A 17304-nucleotide genomic window follows, 5' to 3' on the forward strand; every position below is an offset into this window, starting at 1 on the left:
TGGTCAATTACCATGTTTGTCTGTTATTAGATAGGATAGACTAGAGGCCCTGGAGTCCCTTGGCCTGGCCTGTGGAATCAGACCAAAACTGGCTCTCCAACATACTCCGAGGAGTTCTGGATTGGGAGAGAGGGCAGGCCAGGCCAAGGGACCCCAGTGGTGCATGATCAGGGCCAGGGAGGAACCGCGGGAGGGCTCCAGGGCATGTCCAGCCTGTCTCACCCAGTCCCAATCGGCCGGACCCCAGCAGCAAGCTAACCTACCAGTGGAGCGTCTGCCTCCCAGTGGTCAGTGTGCATCACCGCGACTGGTCGAACGAATGGTCGGACACTTAACATATTAGGCTTTTATTATATAGATGTTCCTCTTTTCTCATTAACAATTTTTATCTTAATCTATTGTCTATACTAAAATCTATTAGCATACACATTCCTGCTCTGTTTTGGTTACTATTTGCATAATTTACCTTTTTCATTCTTTACCTGCAACTATTGTGTCTTTGAATCTACAGTGTGTGTGACTTTATCATTTAGTACAGCAGTTCTCAACCTGTGGATCGCGACCCCTTTGGGGGTCAAACGACCCTTTCACACGGGTCGCTTAAGACCATTGGAAAACACATATATAATTACATATTGTTTTTGTGGTTAATCACTATGCTTTAATTATGTTCAAGTTGTAACAATGAAATTGGGGGTGACCACAACATGAGGAACTGTATTAAAGGGTCGCAGCATTAGGAAGGTTGAGAACCATTGATTTAGTATTTTCATGACCTTGGCCAAGTTAATTCAATTTCCTAAACATTAGTTTCTTCCCTTCAAAATAAAGATAATATACAAAATAAGACTGTGATAAGGATTAAATGAGACAATATTTGTGAAAAAGTTGTGCCTAGCATAAGTAATAGATATTTATAAGCACTATAAAAATTATTATTAATGATACTGCCAAAGAAGATAAGAGCACATTAACCAAAATATATCCTCACCTTTTCTGATAAATATTGTTCATAAATTCCAACAGCAGCTGCTCTTAAAAGACCTTTGGTTTGGTTGGTTTGATGTTTTCCATCTTTCTGACGGCTTAATAAAACTTCTAGTTGTTGTTGGGCTGTAACCCGGTACCCTTCCACTGTCATCCAGAAGAAGAGATGTGCTTGACCTCCAGTTTGCTGCATGTAATCTACCGAATAAAATCCATACCATAGGTATTAGTGTCACACATTTCTGGGTGCATGTAGCTGTATGATAAGTTAAGAAAAATTAAAGTTTCAAAAACTTAAAATTTGACATTTTAAAATGCATAAAAAGTGTCTGAAGTGAAAATATAGTTATATCATTAATTAGTTAAGCTAAAAAAGACCAGTTATGTAGGAAAGATAAATAAAAGCACATTTAAAAAAAAATCTACCTTTCATAATAAAATCTTTAGGGGATAAAATTGCTACACAAAGTTTCCTCAGAAATAAACCATTTTGTTAGCATTCAGCTTTTTTCTCAATAAACATTAATAATCATAATATGTATTAATATTTACATAAATAGTAAGAGTAAAAATTAAACTTTTCAACAAATCATGTATCTATATTTTTTATCGTGAAAATTAAGAATCAGAAAGTTGTGGTAAAAATGTTCTCCAAATAAAAGGAATTATGCTGTAATTGTAAAAAAATTCCCTCCCCATTCACACAAAAAAGTGATACAAACCAGTTATATATGTCACGTATTCTTCATAAAATACTCTTCCTCAAATAATTTAAATTCACAGTAGACCCTTCCAAGGTTTATTTTAAAAGCAGTTTAGCAAATGCACATAAGAGTTACAATAAGCATTTGTTTCTTTAAAACAAAATAAATCTCTACCTCTGTTTTCCAGTGGAAAAAAACGAACATTTCAGAGAATAAGAGAAAGATGTGAGACAGATCTGGCATGCTTAATACTGAGTACTTAAAATTTAATAATAGTTACAATTATTAAAAATTTCAAGGATTATATTATTTTCATAAAATGGATTTACCTACCCATAAAAAATTGTAGTGCAACATTGTCTACAAGGATGCTGGCCAGAGGGACTGTGCAAAGTTTCCCAAAGTTTGCTGCCAGTTTCACAGTATTTATTTCCTATAGATAAAAGCGAATGTAGGTTAATATTTCATCTATTCACTCATTAGGTTAAAGATTTTTATATAGGTGTAAAAAATCAAATTACAAATTAAAATAGAATAAAAATAAAGTATTTCCCTTCTCATACATGTGAGTTCCCAATAGAATAGTCTTGGTTCAGTGAATGTTATTTTCAGAGTTGCTTAGTATATATATATTAAATATGATAAGCATTAATTTCTTCCAATACAAAATAATTCTAAATTACTGTGTTTTCAAATTCTCTCCCTCTTTCTAAATACTCCAAATGAAAACGGACATTTTAGAGGCTCAGGAGGATGTTTAGAATGCTTAATATGTCCAAGAATAAACAAATCCCAACATTTTTAAGTATAGATTGAAGTCTATCTACTGGGAAAACAGAAAATATTCCCAAAAGAATAATTTTGCTCCCAAGAGAGTAAAATTTCTATAAAGTATTTTATAGAAATATAAATTTAGAAAATGTATTTCTTCTCAGACTATGTAAACAATTAATTATGTATGCTTTTTGGAGTTATAAAAGCAAGATAACTACCTACATATAAAACAAATGAAGAAAAAAAAAAGGTTCAAAATCTACATATCAAGCACTATGCTAGGTACATTACACACATTACTTCATTTAATTTCTACAACAATTCTATTGGATTAAGTACCACCAAAGCCATCCTATATAATAAAAGTCTAATATGCAAATTTGACCAGGGGATAGGGACGGCCAGCCAACTGCCCGTGGCCCCTCCCCCAGGTCGGCTGCATGCCCTTGTGCACGAATTCGTGCACCAAGCCTCTAGTTTAACATATAAGAAAGCTAAATACCAAAATTGTTTACCTATGACCATAAAGCAAGTAAGAATGAGTTTGTTTTTAGCCTGCTGTCCTTTCTTCTAAAACCCACAATATTTCTGTGAACTATTTTAACCAGCTTCTCTGTATATATTCCCAAATCCATATCTCACAACCCTCGATTTTAAAAGACAGACGTTCTCTAGAAGTTAAATAGGCTATATTATTCAGGGACAGATACTAAATTAGGCATAGGTGATACATAAAGGAGAAGGAAGATAATTTGAAGGAGGAAAATAACTTCTTGTATAATTAGTATCCCTTCATATAAGTACTGAAAGTAAGAGTAATTGACTTAAAATATCTGGCATAAAACAACCCAGTGTCAGCACATGATTTCTCTCCTATATTTCTCCTGCCCAGCAGCAGCTCCACAAAGAATGGGATGGGGAAGAGTGTTCACTATAACTTTATTTGTAATAAAAAGGTATGATAAAAGATCTTCTAAGATTTCAAGATGAGTAGCATGTTTAAAAAAACAGCTCTGTGGAGATTCTGAGGTTATTTCCAAAGGATGATGCATGACCAGAGCTATTAAAGAGATAAAGTTTGATATTCAAAACAGAACTGACAGGTTTCCAAACAAGACATTGAGATTGTTAAAGGATTCAATATTAAAAAGCATCTGGGCAAGAAGACTTTAAATAACGATGATGGACCACTAACTCTAAGACCTAGATCAGGGGTGGGCAACCTTTTTGTGAGTGCGTGCCAAAACCAGCAAAATCTCTGACTCAAAATTCTTCTGCATGCCAACCCTAATTTTTTGAGAACATGTTACGCCTACTTGATATCTCTTAAGGTGTACGTATGTGAAGAACCTTGAAGAAATAATAAAATTCATTCGAGCGACAAAAGCACAGTATATGATGATGAAAAATACATTTATTTTTTTTTTCTTTTTAATATATTTTATTGATTTTTTACAGAGAGGAAGGGAGAGAGATAGAGAGTTAGAAACATCGATGAGAGAGAAACATCGATCAGCTGCCTCCTGCACATCTCCCACTGGGGATATGCCCGCAACCCAGGTACATGCCCTTGACCGGAATCGAACCTGGGACCTTTCAGTCCACAGGCCGACGCTCTATCCACTGAGCCAAACCGGTTTCGGCTACATTTATTTTTTAATGTATACATGTACACTGATAGTGCGACAGAAAACTTTATGACTCTGTTGGATATTATCAGTGGGACTTTTCCTGCTGCATCACTGATGACAGAGATCTTACATCAGGTTTTTATTTCGTGACCTTCGGAGATATGCACGAGCTACTACTTTCATCCGTCAGGCTACTCCTATTAGGAGACTTAACAAAATTCATCACTGAGAACAAAGACTCACAAGCGTATGTGGATGAAAACATGGAGAGTAACGCTGTTGCAAAGTTTTTTAAACAGAAAAAATTTTCTGGAATGGCATTCCAAGTCCTCAATAGTTCGTTTTCGACACTTCTCTCTGGTACTCCTGGTCTATAATCGCTTTTTTTCAATGTTTTCCAAGTCAACTCTTAGGTCAATAAATTTCTGCTTCCAAATTGAGCTACTCTGAAATTCAACCAACTGCATTTCAAAGTCAGCCATGTCTATGGTCTTTAAGATAACTTGTTATATAAAATTATTTATTTATCTAAGATGCACCTGCACTGAATTTATCTGAAAAATTAAAAAGTCAATATTAAGAAAAAAATTGTAAATGGAAGATTATAAGACAGGGTTTCGCGTGCCAGCGAAAGTTACTGGCATGCCATGTTTGGCACGCGTGCCAGGGGTTGCCCACCCCTGATCTAGATAGTGCAACTACTTAAAAGAAACAATAAGCACTAGTGAAACCATATCATTTTTCTATTCTGAATTTGCATGGGTATATTAAACTAATTTTAATACAGATAAAACAAAGACAGGCATACACACAAATGCACGTACCTGCGTATATGAAATGTGGACCTCAAGTACTGTGAGCTAAAATTAATCTAGCAAACTAAAGTTATTTAAAAATGTCTTGTATTCCTTAAGAAAAATTGCAAAATTACATGATCAGAGTCACAAATAAATTTCCAAAATAGAAAACCAGCCCAAAAAAGTGACTACACTAAAAAGTAAATTTAATTAAAAATGTTTTTTCCTCTCTGACAGCCCCAAATCTCTGCTCTATTTTATAGTAAAACCCTTCTAAACAACTAACAATAATCACTATTTCTAATTCATCTCTTCCCATTTCCTCCTGGACTGACTCCCCTCATTAAGGTTTCTCTATTCCACCAAAATTGTTTATCATCAGATCACCAATAATCCCCTTGGTGGCACATCCAAGGGCAATTCAAAGTTTCATCTTACTCAACTTATTAGTAGCCTTTGACATACCTGATCTCTCACTTCTTTAAACACTTTCTTTACATGGCTTCTAGGATATCTCTCTCAGGTTTTCCCTCAATCTCACCAGCCACTTAACTCTGTACCTTTGATTTTCTACTTTGTCTTAAACACTAGTAACTGAAGTGCCTCAGGACTGAGTTCTTGGTATCTTCTTACACTCACTCTTTTAAGTAACCTCATCCAGTCTCTTAACTTTAGGTAAACATCTGATAACCTTTAGAATTCTCAAAGATATTTCCACCACTAAACTTTCCCTTGAATTGGAGTTTACTAATTAGCATGTCTACTTGACTACTGAACAGGGAACTCAACTAAAACATCCAAAGTTAGATTCACTCCTCCAAATCTCCTCCTCCCTCAGTTTTATTCATTTAAGTAAAAAGTGACACTATTCATACAGTTGCTCAACTCATCCAAGTGTCTTTTTAGTTTATCACACCATATTTAATTCATTAGTAAATCCTATTAGCCCTATATCCAGTCTCTACTTCTGACAACCTCTACAGACATCTATTACTGTACTGCAATTGTCTTGTAAATGATCTCTTAGTTTCCATTCTTGCCCCACCAGTTCGCAATTTATTCATCACAAAGAATCAAAGTAAACATTTTAATTCTCAAATCAGATTACATCACTCACCAAGAAAAATATCTAGTGGATTCACATTACAATTAGAATCTTTAAAAAAAATCTTACTATGGCAGGTAAAACCATGTATAATCTAACCCCAAGGTTCCTCTTCAATTTCATTCCTATTGACAATTCCTCTCATTCACTCCATAGCAGCCACACTGACCTCCATGAACTCACCAATCATTTTCCTATCTCTAGACCTTTGCCTTTGCTTTCACCTTGCCTGTAAGACTCTTTAAAAAATAATCTAAAAAAAAAAAAAAAAAGTCATAGGACTCTCTCATGTTACGCCTTCCTATGCTTAAATGTCACCAGATCTCTCAGCACCTATACAAAATACTGTTGGACATTCTCTATCCCTGTATTTTGCTTTACTTCTTTTCCCCCCACACTTTTACTTATTTTCTACTTTTTTTTTTTACATTATATATCAATTTATTTATTGGCTTGTTTTCTGATTGCAACTAAAATGTAAGCTCCATGAAAGTAGATATTTTGTCTATTAGTCAATCTACCATGGTGTCCCATGCACAAAATTCAATAAATAGATTTTTTAATAAGTAAAAGTGGATAGAGGGGTGGGCAAACTTTTTGACTCAAGGGCCACAATGGGTTCTTAAACTGGACCAGAGGGCCGGAACAAAAGCATGGATGGAGTGTTTGTGTGAACTAATATAAATTCAAAGTAAACATCATTACATAAAAGGGTACGGTCTTTTTTTTTTTTTTTTTTTAGTTTTATTCATTTCAAACGGGCTGGATCTGGCCTGCGGGCCGTAGTTTGCCCACGGCTAGATGAATAAATTAAGGAATAAAAAATCTTTAATTACTTTAGCATTTTTTAGGCAGTATTTCAATCTCTTTAGCTTGATTTCAAAAATATTTATACTACATTATATCAGAGAAGTTTTTTTCTTAAAGTTCTTTTGTAGCATAGTGCACTGGTGAATATACTTTTTGTTATTTGCTAGACATTTTAAAAATTTACTTTTATATTACACATACATTAGTTTCAGATGTATAATTATAGTGACTAGACATTTATATACCTTATGATGTGATCACCACAATAAGTCTAGCAATTATCTGCCCCTACACAGTTATTACAATATTATTAACTATATTTCTTGTACTATACATTACTTCTCCACCACATATTTTATAACTGGATATATATATTTTATTTTATTGATTTTAAGAGAGGAAGGGAGGAGAGAGAAATAGAAACATCAGCAATGACAAAGAATCTGGGATCGAGCCTGCAACCCGGGTATACGGCCTGACCAGGAATCAAACCAAGACCTCCTGATTCATAGGTCAACGCTTAATCACTGAGCCAGGCTGTCCGGGCCACAGTTTGTACTTCTCAATTCCCTTCACCTTTTTCACCTATGCCCCCACCCTGCTAAACATTTTAATAAATAAAGAGTATTTATAACTGAATGTTAACTCAAAAGTACTTTACTTACTTTGCCTGACTGCAACCGTTGTATTCTTGAGTCACATACTTTCTTTACAAATAATAAGCTATTTATTTGATTTTTTATAGTGTTGATATCTAAAAACAAACAAATTGATTATGAACTAGAAAGTGATAGTTATATGTGAAATACTTTAAACATGCCCTTACTGTTATCCTATATAATAAAAGGCTAATATGCAAATAGAATGGTGAAACAACCAAACAACCAGTTGCTATGACGTGCACTGACCACCCGGGGGCACGTGTGGAATATGGTGTGCATTGGCTGCAGCAGTATGGTGGAGCAGGTGAGCAGGGGAGCCAGGTGGGACGCCGGTCGCTGTCATCGGGGCGAGCCTTTGGTGGTTACTGAAAATTCTTTGCTCCAACGAACCGCGGTCCCACCCGGCACTCACACCTGCTGCCAGCATCAGACCCGTTTGTACCCACTGCTGGCCCAAATTGCTCTGCGCTGTCAGCAGGTGCAAGCAGGACCAACGCCGTCAGCATGTGGGGGCAGCAGGAGTGGGGCCATGGCGGGAGGGGCTGGGTGGGGCGTGGAGGATGGGCCAAGACCTGACCCTGTGCCCACCCCAGCTTCGTGGCCCACAGTTCCTTTCAAGGTGCACAAATTTGTGCACTGGGCCCCTAGTTTAATATAATAGCCAATGCATTAAAAAATTATTATATTTAATAATGAAATAACCTAAAATTATATAATGAAATTATTTAGTTAATATTAAACCTTACCAATTCTCTTTACTTTAGAGATAACTGCAATAATAATCTCACATTCAAAATTATAATACCTTATTCTTTGTTTTTTGTTTTTGTATTTTTTTAAATCCTCACCAGAGGATATTTTTTCCATTGATTTCTATAAAGATGGGAGGGAGGAGGGAAATGAGAGAGACACATCGATTGGTTGCCTCCCACAACGCTCCTACCAGGGTTGGGGAACCTGCAACTGAGGTATGTGCCCCTTTCCTGTGACTTTTGGGCCTGTGGGCTGACACTCTAACCACTGAGCAAATGGCCACAGCTATAATGTATTCTTAATACATGTTATAACACAATAAGCTAGATTTCAATTTAGTTAAGGCAAAAATAACTAATAGCATAAAATGACATTTAGGTAAATTCCAATTTTGTTTGAAGATACAGTAAACAATAAAGAAGTAAAACATTCTTTCACTTAAATTACTTACCATCACCAGCTGTATCTAAAGATCGAAGATACTGTAATTCTTCTATTGCCTTATCTCTGACTGCTTCTAACTCTCCAATATTGTCACTCAATTTAATAATGTTCATAAAGGCCTCATAGTTGCAATTAGACTCACGGATCTAAAAAATAAAGTTTAAAAAACAGATGGAGGGGGACTCACTTATTAAGGGAAAACAGAATCTTGAGTGACTACCATGTGAAAGGCACAACTTGACATATTCCTAATGCTTATAACAAAACAAAATGAAAATCTCTGTACTCAGAGTACTTAAATTCTCATGGGTCACAAACTAAACTATGGAAATAAAATATACAATAGGCTAGAAAGTAGAAAAGCATGCTCAGAATGTTTGATGGATGATAACAAGGAAGCCATGATGGTTGAGCTATATCAAAGAAAGGTAGAAGAGTAGACAACAAGATCAGTGGTGATGAAGAGCAAACCAGTAGGTTACAATAAATGTTTTGACTTTCATTCTATGTGGAATGAAAGTTACTAGAGGATTTTAAACAGAAAAGTGGGATTCTCCAACCTAAATTTAACAGAATCACTATGATTATATGAACACTATTATTTTGTCTTTTTTTCCAGTCACTTGCTGTTTAAGAATAGAAATAGAGTAGATGGATGGTTAAGTTGAATTTAACTACAGTGTCATTTCACCAAGCAAGTACAATGAGAGAGAGAGAAACGGTATATGAAGATGTGAAGGAACTAATCATTATGACTGCCAATTAAATTTAAACCAAGTAATGCAGTAAAGGGAGCTATGCGAAGGTAGCAGACTTAGGATATACCATCATCATTTTTAATGGCTGCATAATATTCTATTGTATTAATATGCATAATTTATTAAACTAATCCTCTGTGAAACACTTAAATTGCTTTCAGTTTTTTAGTATTATATGCAATGTTTGCATTAGTGGCCTTAAATGTTGTTGCAAATCTGCTTATCATCATTTTAGAATAAATTTCAGGAGAATTCCTAACCAAGGGATATACATTTAAAAAATTTTTAATGATGTGGATTTGCATATTTTTAAAACTCTTGGTAGAGAACCTAGTAGGGATCTATAAAAGTTAACAAAAGAAAAGAATAATCAGGTTCGGTGGCCTCCATGAAAGGGTCTAACTTTAAAAAATACTGGTCATCTGTCTATACACATAGGGAGTAAAACATCCTTTTTAAAATTTAAATAAGTAGGAACAACACCAAACTTGTCAAGATTATTTCATCTCTTAAAGAGAACTTGACTAACACATATAGCAAACAGAAATATTGAAAATATAAAGATTATCTCTAGATACATTTTTATTTAATTGTTTCTTAATCATTCTAATCTCTAAGTACTATTTCTATATTTAAAAAAATTGTTTTAAAGAGTTGTAATTTAGAAAGTACATACCATCCATATGATATATTGATTAATATAATCAGGATCACTGAGTTGATTTATTAATGGAAGAAGAATTCCTTGTGCAAGGATTTCCTGGACAAAATTTTAAAAAAGACAAACAAATTTAATCTAATACACTGTTCAAATCAATAGCATAATATAAATTCCCTAACATAACCTGTTACTTAAGAAAAGTACAATACACATAAAACTAAAACTTAATAACCACCATAAGCTAGGTGAGCTAGTTTGCCACAGTTAAAATAAATAAATTAAATAAACTGAGATGCAGCTACCTAGATCTATATGGATACATGTCCACAATGACACCTAGAGTTCAAAGGAGAAAAGCAAAAATATAGCTCTACTATGTACGTATTTCTGTTAATTTTTAAATGACAAAACATTGCAGTATAACTATTTATGGATTCCTATATCTATATTTAAAGAATAATAACAAAGAAGAAAAGGAAAAGATACACAGCAATTTTAGGATAGTGATTATCTTCAAGGGAGGAACAGAGCAACTATAGTAAAATATAACACTGGTTGACTCTGAGTAGTTGGTACATACATGTCTATTATATTATTCATTACTAGGGGCCTGGTGCACGAAATTCGTGCACTGGGTGTGTGTGTGGGGGGAGTGTCCCTCAGCCCAGCCTGCCCCCTCTCACATACTGGGAGCCCTCAGGCATTGACCCCCATCACCCTCCAATTGCAGGATCGGCCCCTTGCCCAGGCCTGACACCTCTGGCTGAGGCGTCCGGCCCAGGCAGCGGGGACCCGCAGCTGCAGCGGCCCCATGATCATGGGCTTCGCTTTAGGCGCAGGCAAGGGACCCCTAGCTCCTGGGACTGCCAGCTTCGACTGTGCCCAGCTACCATCGCTGGCTCCACCCCTACTTCCTGCTATCACTGGCCAGGGCAGAAAAGGCACCTGATTCTCTGATCATGGCTGGGGGGCAGGGCAAAGGCTCTTAGCTCCCCCCTGGGTTTCCGATCACTGTCAGTGGCAGGGGGCTTCTTCCTGCTTTCCCTTTCGCCTCCCTGCATTGTGCCTACATATGCAAATTAACCGCCATCTTGTTGGCAGTTAACTGCCAATCTTAGTTGGCAGTTAATTTGCATATAGCCCTGATTAGCCAATGAAAAGGGTAGCTCGTACGCCAATTACCATTTTTCTCTTTTATTAGTGTTGATACTAATGGAATGTGGGTTTGTATATTCTTCTGTTTCTAAATTTCTTAGTTTTAATTTATAATATGGTAAATATTGATAGATAAAACCCACATAAAAAAAAAAAAGCTCTTTGAGGTCTTCAATAATTTTTAAGAGAGTCACAGGGACCCGAGACCAAAACTTTTGGGAAGTACTACTCCAAGTTTCTTTACAGCCATTTATTTGGTATGAGTTTAAGCTTACCCTGACAAAGTATCGCATGGTCTTGTTCTGGAAATCTCCAGGAGGTAGCAATAAGTATAATAAGACCTCACACAAATCCCTTAGGAATCCTAGAAAAAAAAAGGTAGCTATAATAACATTAGAAAATATGAAATCCCCGTCTACTCTTGATATAAAACACATAAAGGTAGAAATAACCAGTTTTCTGATTATACTGGCTTATTATTTTAGTAATTAGTACATATCAGTATTCATTAAAAACTTCTTCATTCTGCCCTAGCTGGTTTGGCTCAGTGGATAGAGTGTCAGCCTGAGGACTAAAGGGTGCCAGGTTCGATTCCAGTCAAGGGCATGCCTAGGTTGCTGGCTCGATCCCCAGTAGGGGGTGTGGAGGAGGCAGCTGATCAATGATTCTCATCATTGATGTTTCTCTATCTCTCTCTCCCTCTTCCCTTCCTCTCTGAAATGAATAAAAATATAAAAAACAAACAAACAAAAAACTTCTTCATTCTTCTCCAAATAGTAACTACCCAATAATCAAAATGGTATTTTTAAGTCTGCTCAGTTACATCCCACTCTTTGGATGACTGAAAAATTTGAATTACAAAAGTGCTCCCAAAACAACTTTTGTTGTACCATGTATTCTGTACTCTACCACACTAATTATGTTTGCATACTTAAAAATTATTTGCACATTTAAAAATTACCTGTAATTATTCTTTCCAAAAAGAACTTCCACTATTTTGGCAGAAAAAAGAATATGCTCTTCTAATTTACATATTTGAGAGCTCAGTTTACATAAAAGTACTGCACATCACTATATCTATTTCTTACATTTAATTATTTCAGATCAGTGCTAATATAATGGTGATTAAAAACTGAATTGCACAATATATATAAAAAGAAGAGGAAAGGAAAGCAAAAGTAAAGAAATAAAAATGTTAAGCATTATAAAAATAAAACAATTTCCACAACTAGAAATGCTTTACTGTACTTGTTACATACTGACACTTCACAGGAATATATTATACACCTGATACTATTAATAAAAAAATGTGCCAAGTAGAAAAGACTCTTAGTCATTGCAAATCTAGGGAAAATCACAACACCCTCAACTAAAGCTTATCTGATATAACCTCCCAAAAAGAAGGCAAGCTCGTTGTTCTACCCTAAAAATTGTTTTTAAAATTATTATAAGCATTATCTTAGAAAATATTTTAGGGTACCAGATATATTCTTGAATTAGATATAATAAATCAAGGTGAAGATAAAATTACTATCGATCAAAAAAGTAAATTTCAATTACAAAATGTTTATGCTTATTATATTTTCCAAGAAGAGGGGTAATCTTTAATTACCATCTTTAACTTTTAAAGGTAACCTTCAAAACAGAAAAAACAACTGGAAATTACTTTTAGGAATTAAAAAATAAAATAAAGTGAATAGTAACAGTATCTTCACTATGCTACCTGTCTTAAAAGAATAATTTCACCCTTATATTTGTTCACTGGTCCTACTAACTCATCTCTGATCAACTTGAACAGTTACTGTTCTCAAAAGTGTGAAATTGAAAACAAAACCTTCTTCATCTTTGGGAGAAGTGCACACTAGATCACGGCAAACGTCCTTCTCCATTTCAACTTCAACTTCAAAGAAGGTTTCTACAAGATCTTCTGCTGTACCTGCAGAAAGAAAAGAACAATTCAAGCTATACTGAATGATATACACAAAACAGATTTTAAAATCATAATTTTCAGGAATAAAGATATTACCTGTTACTTGATCATCTTTTTCTGTTATCTTCTGTTGAGCCTTCCTAAATACTCGTAGGTGTGTGCCAAAATCATCTACAATGCGTGTTGTAAAATAAGGTTGCCAGTCTATTTCTTTTGACCTTATAAAAAACATATTACATAGAAGCATATGTAAATGCTTTTTAATCAAGAAATATAAATTCATTTTAATGACTACTAAAAGACATCATTATCAGAGACTGAATTTATTTATACTGAGGTTTTGTTCATTTAATTACTATTACATCTTAATACTATCTTTCATTCATAAGACCCAAGGTATATCAAATCTATTTGACTAAGACTTTAAGCATACTAAGCATTTTATGTGCCAAAGCTTAAAGATTATAATAGAAAAAAATGATATTTTTTCCAGTTAAATCTGAAGTGAATCTAACAGATAGATCATGCAAATTCTCATCCCAGACCTAAGAATACATTAGAAATTCAGAACTTTGCCTGATTTTGAAAGAGCGGACTAAGAGCTGTCAGAGGGGAGGGGGTTTGGGGGAAGTGAAAATAGGCAAAAGGGGGATAAATAGGGATAGAAAGAAACTTGACTTTGGGTGGTGAGCATACAATGCAGTATGCAGATGATATTTTATTGAGATGTATACCTGAAACTTGTATGGTTTTATTAACCAACTAGAGGCCCAGTGCACGAAATGTGTGCATGGGTAGGGTCCCTAGCGGCTGCCAGCTGTGGGCCGGGTCCTCCCTTCCCCAGCTGTGGGCCGCCAGCAGGGGCCTGCCTTCATTCTGCGCCACCCCCTGGTGGTCAGCACACAGCATAGCAAGCGATCGAACTCCCAGTTGGTCAAACTCCCAAGTGGACACTTTGCACATTAGGCTTTTATATATATAGATGCTACCCCAATAAATTCAATTAAAAAAAGAAAAGAACATTTGAAATATTTCTTGGTTCTTTTTCAATCATTTCTGAAATCTTCACATTCTTCTTTTAGTTATATAGGCCAAGTTCTAAACTAAATAAATACCTTTGGTAGGAGCCTGATTGGTTTCTGCTTGCATATACTAGCACTTAAAAACTAGTATATTCAAAATAACAACAAAAAAAATGGTTCAAAGAATGTGGCCATGAAAAAGGTGATTACTAATTATATTATGTAGTACTCTATCTCAAAAGCAAAACACCACAAGAGACACTGCTAATTTAGTATACAAGTAGAGCAAATAATAAAGACAACAGATAAATCAAAAACAGTTTACACCTCTCCTTGAATTAAGTAACAGTTTGTTTTGTTTTTCAATCCTTGAGGATATTTTTTCCATTGATTTCTAGAAATAGTAGAAGGGAGGGAGAAGGGTGAAAAAGAGAGAAAGAGAAACATTGATGTGAGAGAGACACATTGGTTGGTTGCCTCCCACATGTGCCCCTACCAGGGCTGGAGAACCTGCAACTGAGGTACTTGCCCTTAACCAGGAATCAAACCTGAGACCCTTCAGTCTGCAGGCCGAGATTCTGACGACTGTGCAAAACTGGCCAGGGCAAATTAAGTATTAGTTATAAACAAATGTTTTTAACGCTGTTTTCCTTAAATTAGTACTAAAATTAATTTACTCTTTTAGGTGTTTATTCATGAAGATGCTAGGCAATGGAGGGGCCATAAAAAGTATACCCTAACTCATTATGTTAATTACCCACATATGTATAATAAAGAAGCTAGTGAAGAAATTGACTTGATTACACTGTCATTTTTTTTACAGAATACATTCAAAAGATAAGGGCATTGAAGAATATAACAAATGGCTGTTTTAAAATAAAAAAAAACACATAAGTTATTAGCACTCATATACTATTTTTTAAAATTTATACAACTATGATTTTGTTATATATATGGAAAGGAAGAGTAACATTTAATGGTAACCTAAACTCAGGAATCTGAGGAGGGTTACCATTATTTAGAATATAAGCACCATGTATATAAGCACATATTAACCTTGGTAACAACATTCAGCTTCAACATAAAAATTTAAATCTAGGAATCTCTAGAGTCTCTTTAAAAAAAAATCACAATCTATATAAGCATCTTTCAAGAAAAACTTTAAAATGAATATTTGTACAAAATTATACACACTGAAAATTTTATGAAAACAGAATTTACTTGGTTGGTATAAGCCATTGCATTAGTTCATTTAACCCATAAAAGGTTCCTTCTAGCAAATTTAGAAGAAAGTAATCTTTCAAGTTAGAGCTGTAATCTTTCAAAGTTAGAGCCGTTCCATTTCATGGTACAATATATATAAAACAGTGACATTTTCAAACAAAATAAAATGTACAAAGGTATTTTAAACCCAATTCAATTCTATAACCCATCACTATAGAGGAGGTAATGACATTTAAAATTAGTGAAAATCACAAAAGTAAAAAATAAAATTAGTGAAAATCAAAAAGCAATGCAACTACATAAAAATAATTTTAAATATAAATTTTTACTTTCAATATACAAATATGAGTAGGGTGGGGAGAACAGGGAATACAGTTTTCTGCATCTCTATCCAAGTTCATTTGTTTCCCTCTTCTTGACTCATTTCCACTGAATACATGAAACCCTAATGTAAATCTCAACTAAAAGGGACTTTTCTAGGTTAGAAAGATAAGAACAACAGTAATATATTGCTTCCCATTTATAAATTAGGAAAATATCTACTAACAATTTCTAGTAGTATCAACACTAATAAAAGAGAAAAATGGTAATTGGCGTACGAGGATACCCTTTTCATTGGCTAATCAGGGCTATATGCAAATTAACTGCCAACTAAGATTGGCAGTTAACTGTCAACAAGATGGCGGTTAATTTGCATATGTAGGCACAATGCAGGGAGGCGAAAGGGAAAGCAGGAAGAAGCCCCCTGCCACTGACAGTATCGGAAACCCAGGGGGGAGCTAAGAGCTGGGGGGCAGGGCAAAGGCGGCCCTGGGGCCGCCTTTGCCCTGCCCCCCAGCCGTGATGGGAGAATCAGGTGCCTTTTCCGTCCTGGCCAGTGATAGCAGGAAGTAGGGGTGGAGCCAGCGATGGGAGCTGGGCACGGTCGAAGCTGGCAGTCCCAGGAGCTAGGGGTCCCTTGCCTGGGCCTAAAGCAAAGCCCATGATCGCGGGGCCGCTGCAGCTGCGGGTCCCCGCTGCCTGGGCCGGACGCCTCAGCCAGAGGCATCCTGCAGGGGCAGGGGCGGAGCCCGCGCAATCGCAGCGCCCCCTGCTGCCACTGCAGGTCCCCGCTGCCCGGGCCGGACGCCTAGGCCAGAGGCGTCAGGCCTGGGCAAGGGGCCAATCCTGCGATTGGAGGGTGATGGGGGTCAACGCCTGAGGGCTCCCAGTATGTGAGAGGGGGCAGGCTGGGCTGAGGGACACTCCCCCCACACACACCCATTGCACGAATTTCGTGCACCGGGCCCCTAGTTTATAATAACAAAATTTGAAACTATTTTGATGACAGTGCTTTCTAAATTTATGGTCTATGATAAATATGTAATAAATTTTTAAAATATTCAACTTATGTAAACACCATACTTTGTTCTATTGATCCACATATAATTCTCTATTAAACTTCTTAATATCCATTACTTTTAAGTTATGCCTAAGTTCAAAGCTCTTTTCACTTTGTTTAAAATATTTCCCCATACGTTTCCTATTCTAATAAAAACAAAAGGATTACACAATGAATCCTATTATCTACACTTCCATTTTATTATTACTTACATGTGAATCTATAATTATAAATGCTTAATATGCTAATTAGACCAGACAAAGCCGGGGCTGGGAGGGAAGCCCGGGTTCTGGGTGCCAGAGGGAAGCAGAGCCAGCAGCCAGGGGAAGGAAGGCCTAATCTTGCATGAATTCTGTGCATCCGGCCTCTAGTTTAAAAATAAGAGAGCATATTTCCCATACGTTCAAAAGTATAAGTGATGTATTCAACCCTACCCTAAAAATATAAAATTTATAGCAAGGTCCTGAAGCTTATATACCTGACAGAATGGGTGTAAAAATTACTCA

General features: G+C 35.8%; 1 protein-coding gene across 5 annotated transcripts in view; it reads right to left on the bottom strand.

The window, feature by feature from the left end:
- SNX13 (sorting nexin 13) overlaps nt 1–17304 on the bottom strand; it is a 103673-nt gene that overhangs the window by 40574 nt on the left and 45795 nt on the right. For all 5 annotated transcript variants that reach the window (XM_059712487.1, XM_059712488.1, XM_059712486.1 and 2 more), the window contains 8 exons: nt 13268–13389; nt 13076–13177; nt 11517–11605; nt 10102–10185; nt 8675–8813; nt 7474–7562; nt 2025–2124; nt 992–1185 (listed from right to left, as the gene is read on the bottom strand). In XM_059712487.1, the coding sequence (XP_059568470.1) occupies nt 992–1185; nt 2025–2124; nt 7474–7562; nt 8675–8813; nt 10102–10185; nt 11517–11605; nt 13076–13177; nt 13268–13389 (919 nt within the window). The remainder of the gene's footprint in view (nt 1–991; nt 1186–2024; nt 2125–7473; nt 7563–8674; nt 8814–10101; nt 10186–11516; nt 11606–13075; nt 13178–13267; nt 13390–17304) is intronic.

This window comes from Myotis daubentonii, chromosome 10, assembly GCF_963259705.1.
Source record: "Myotis daubentonii chromosome 10, mMyoDau2.1, whole genome shotgun sequence".
Lineage (NCBI taxonomy): Eukaryota > Metazoa > Chordata > Mammalia > Chiroptera > Vespertilionidae > Myotis > Myotis daubentonii.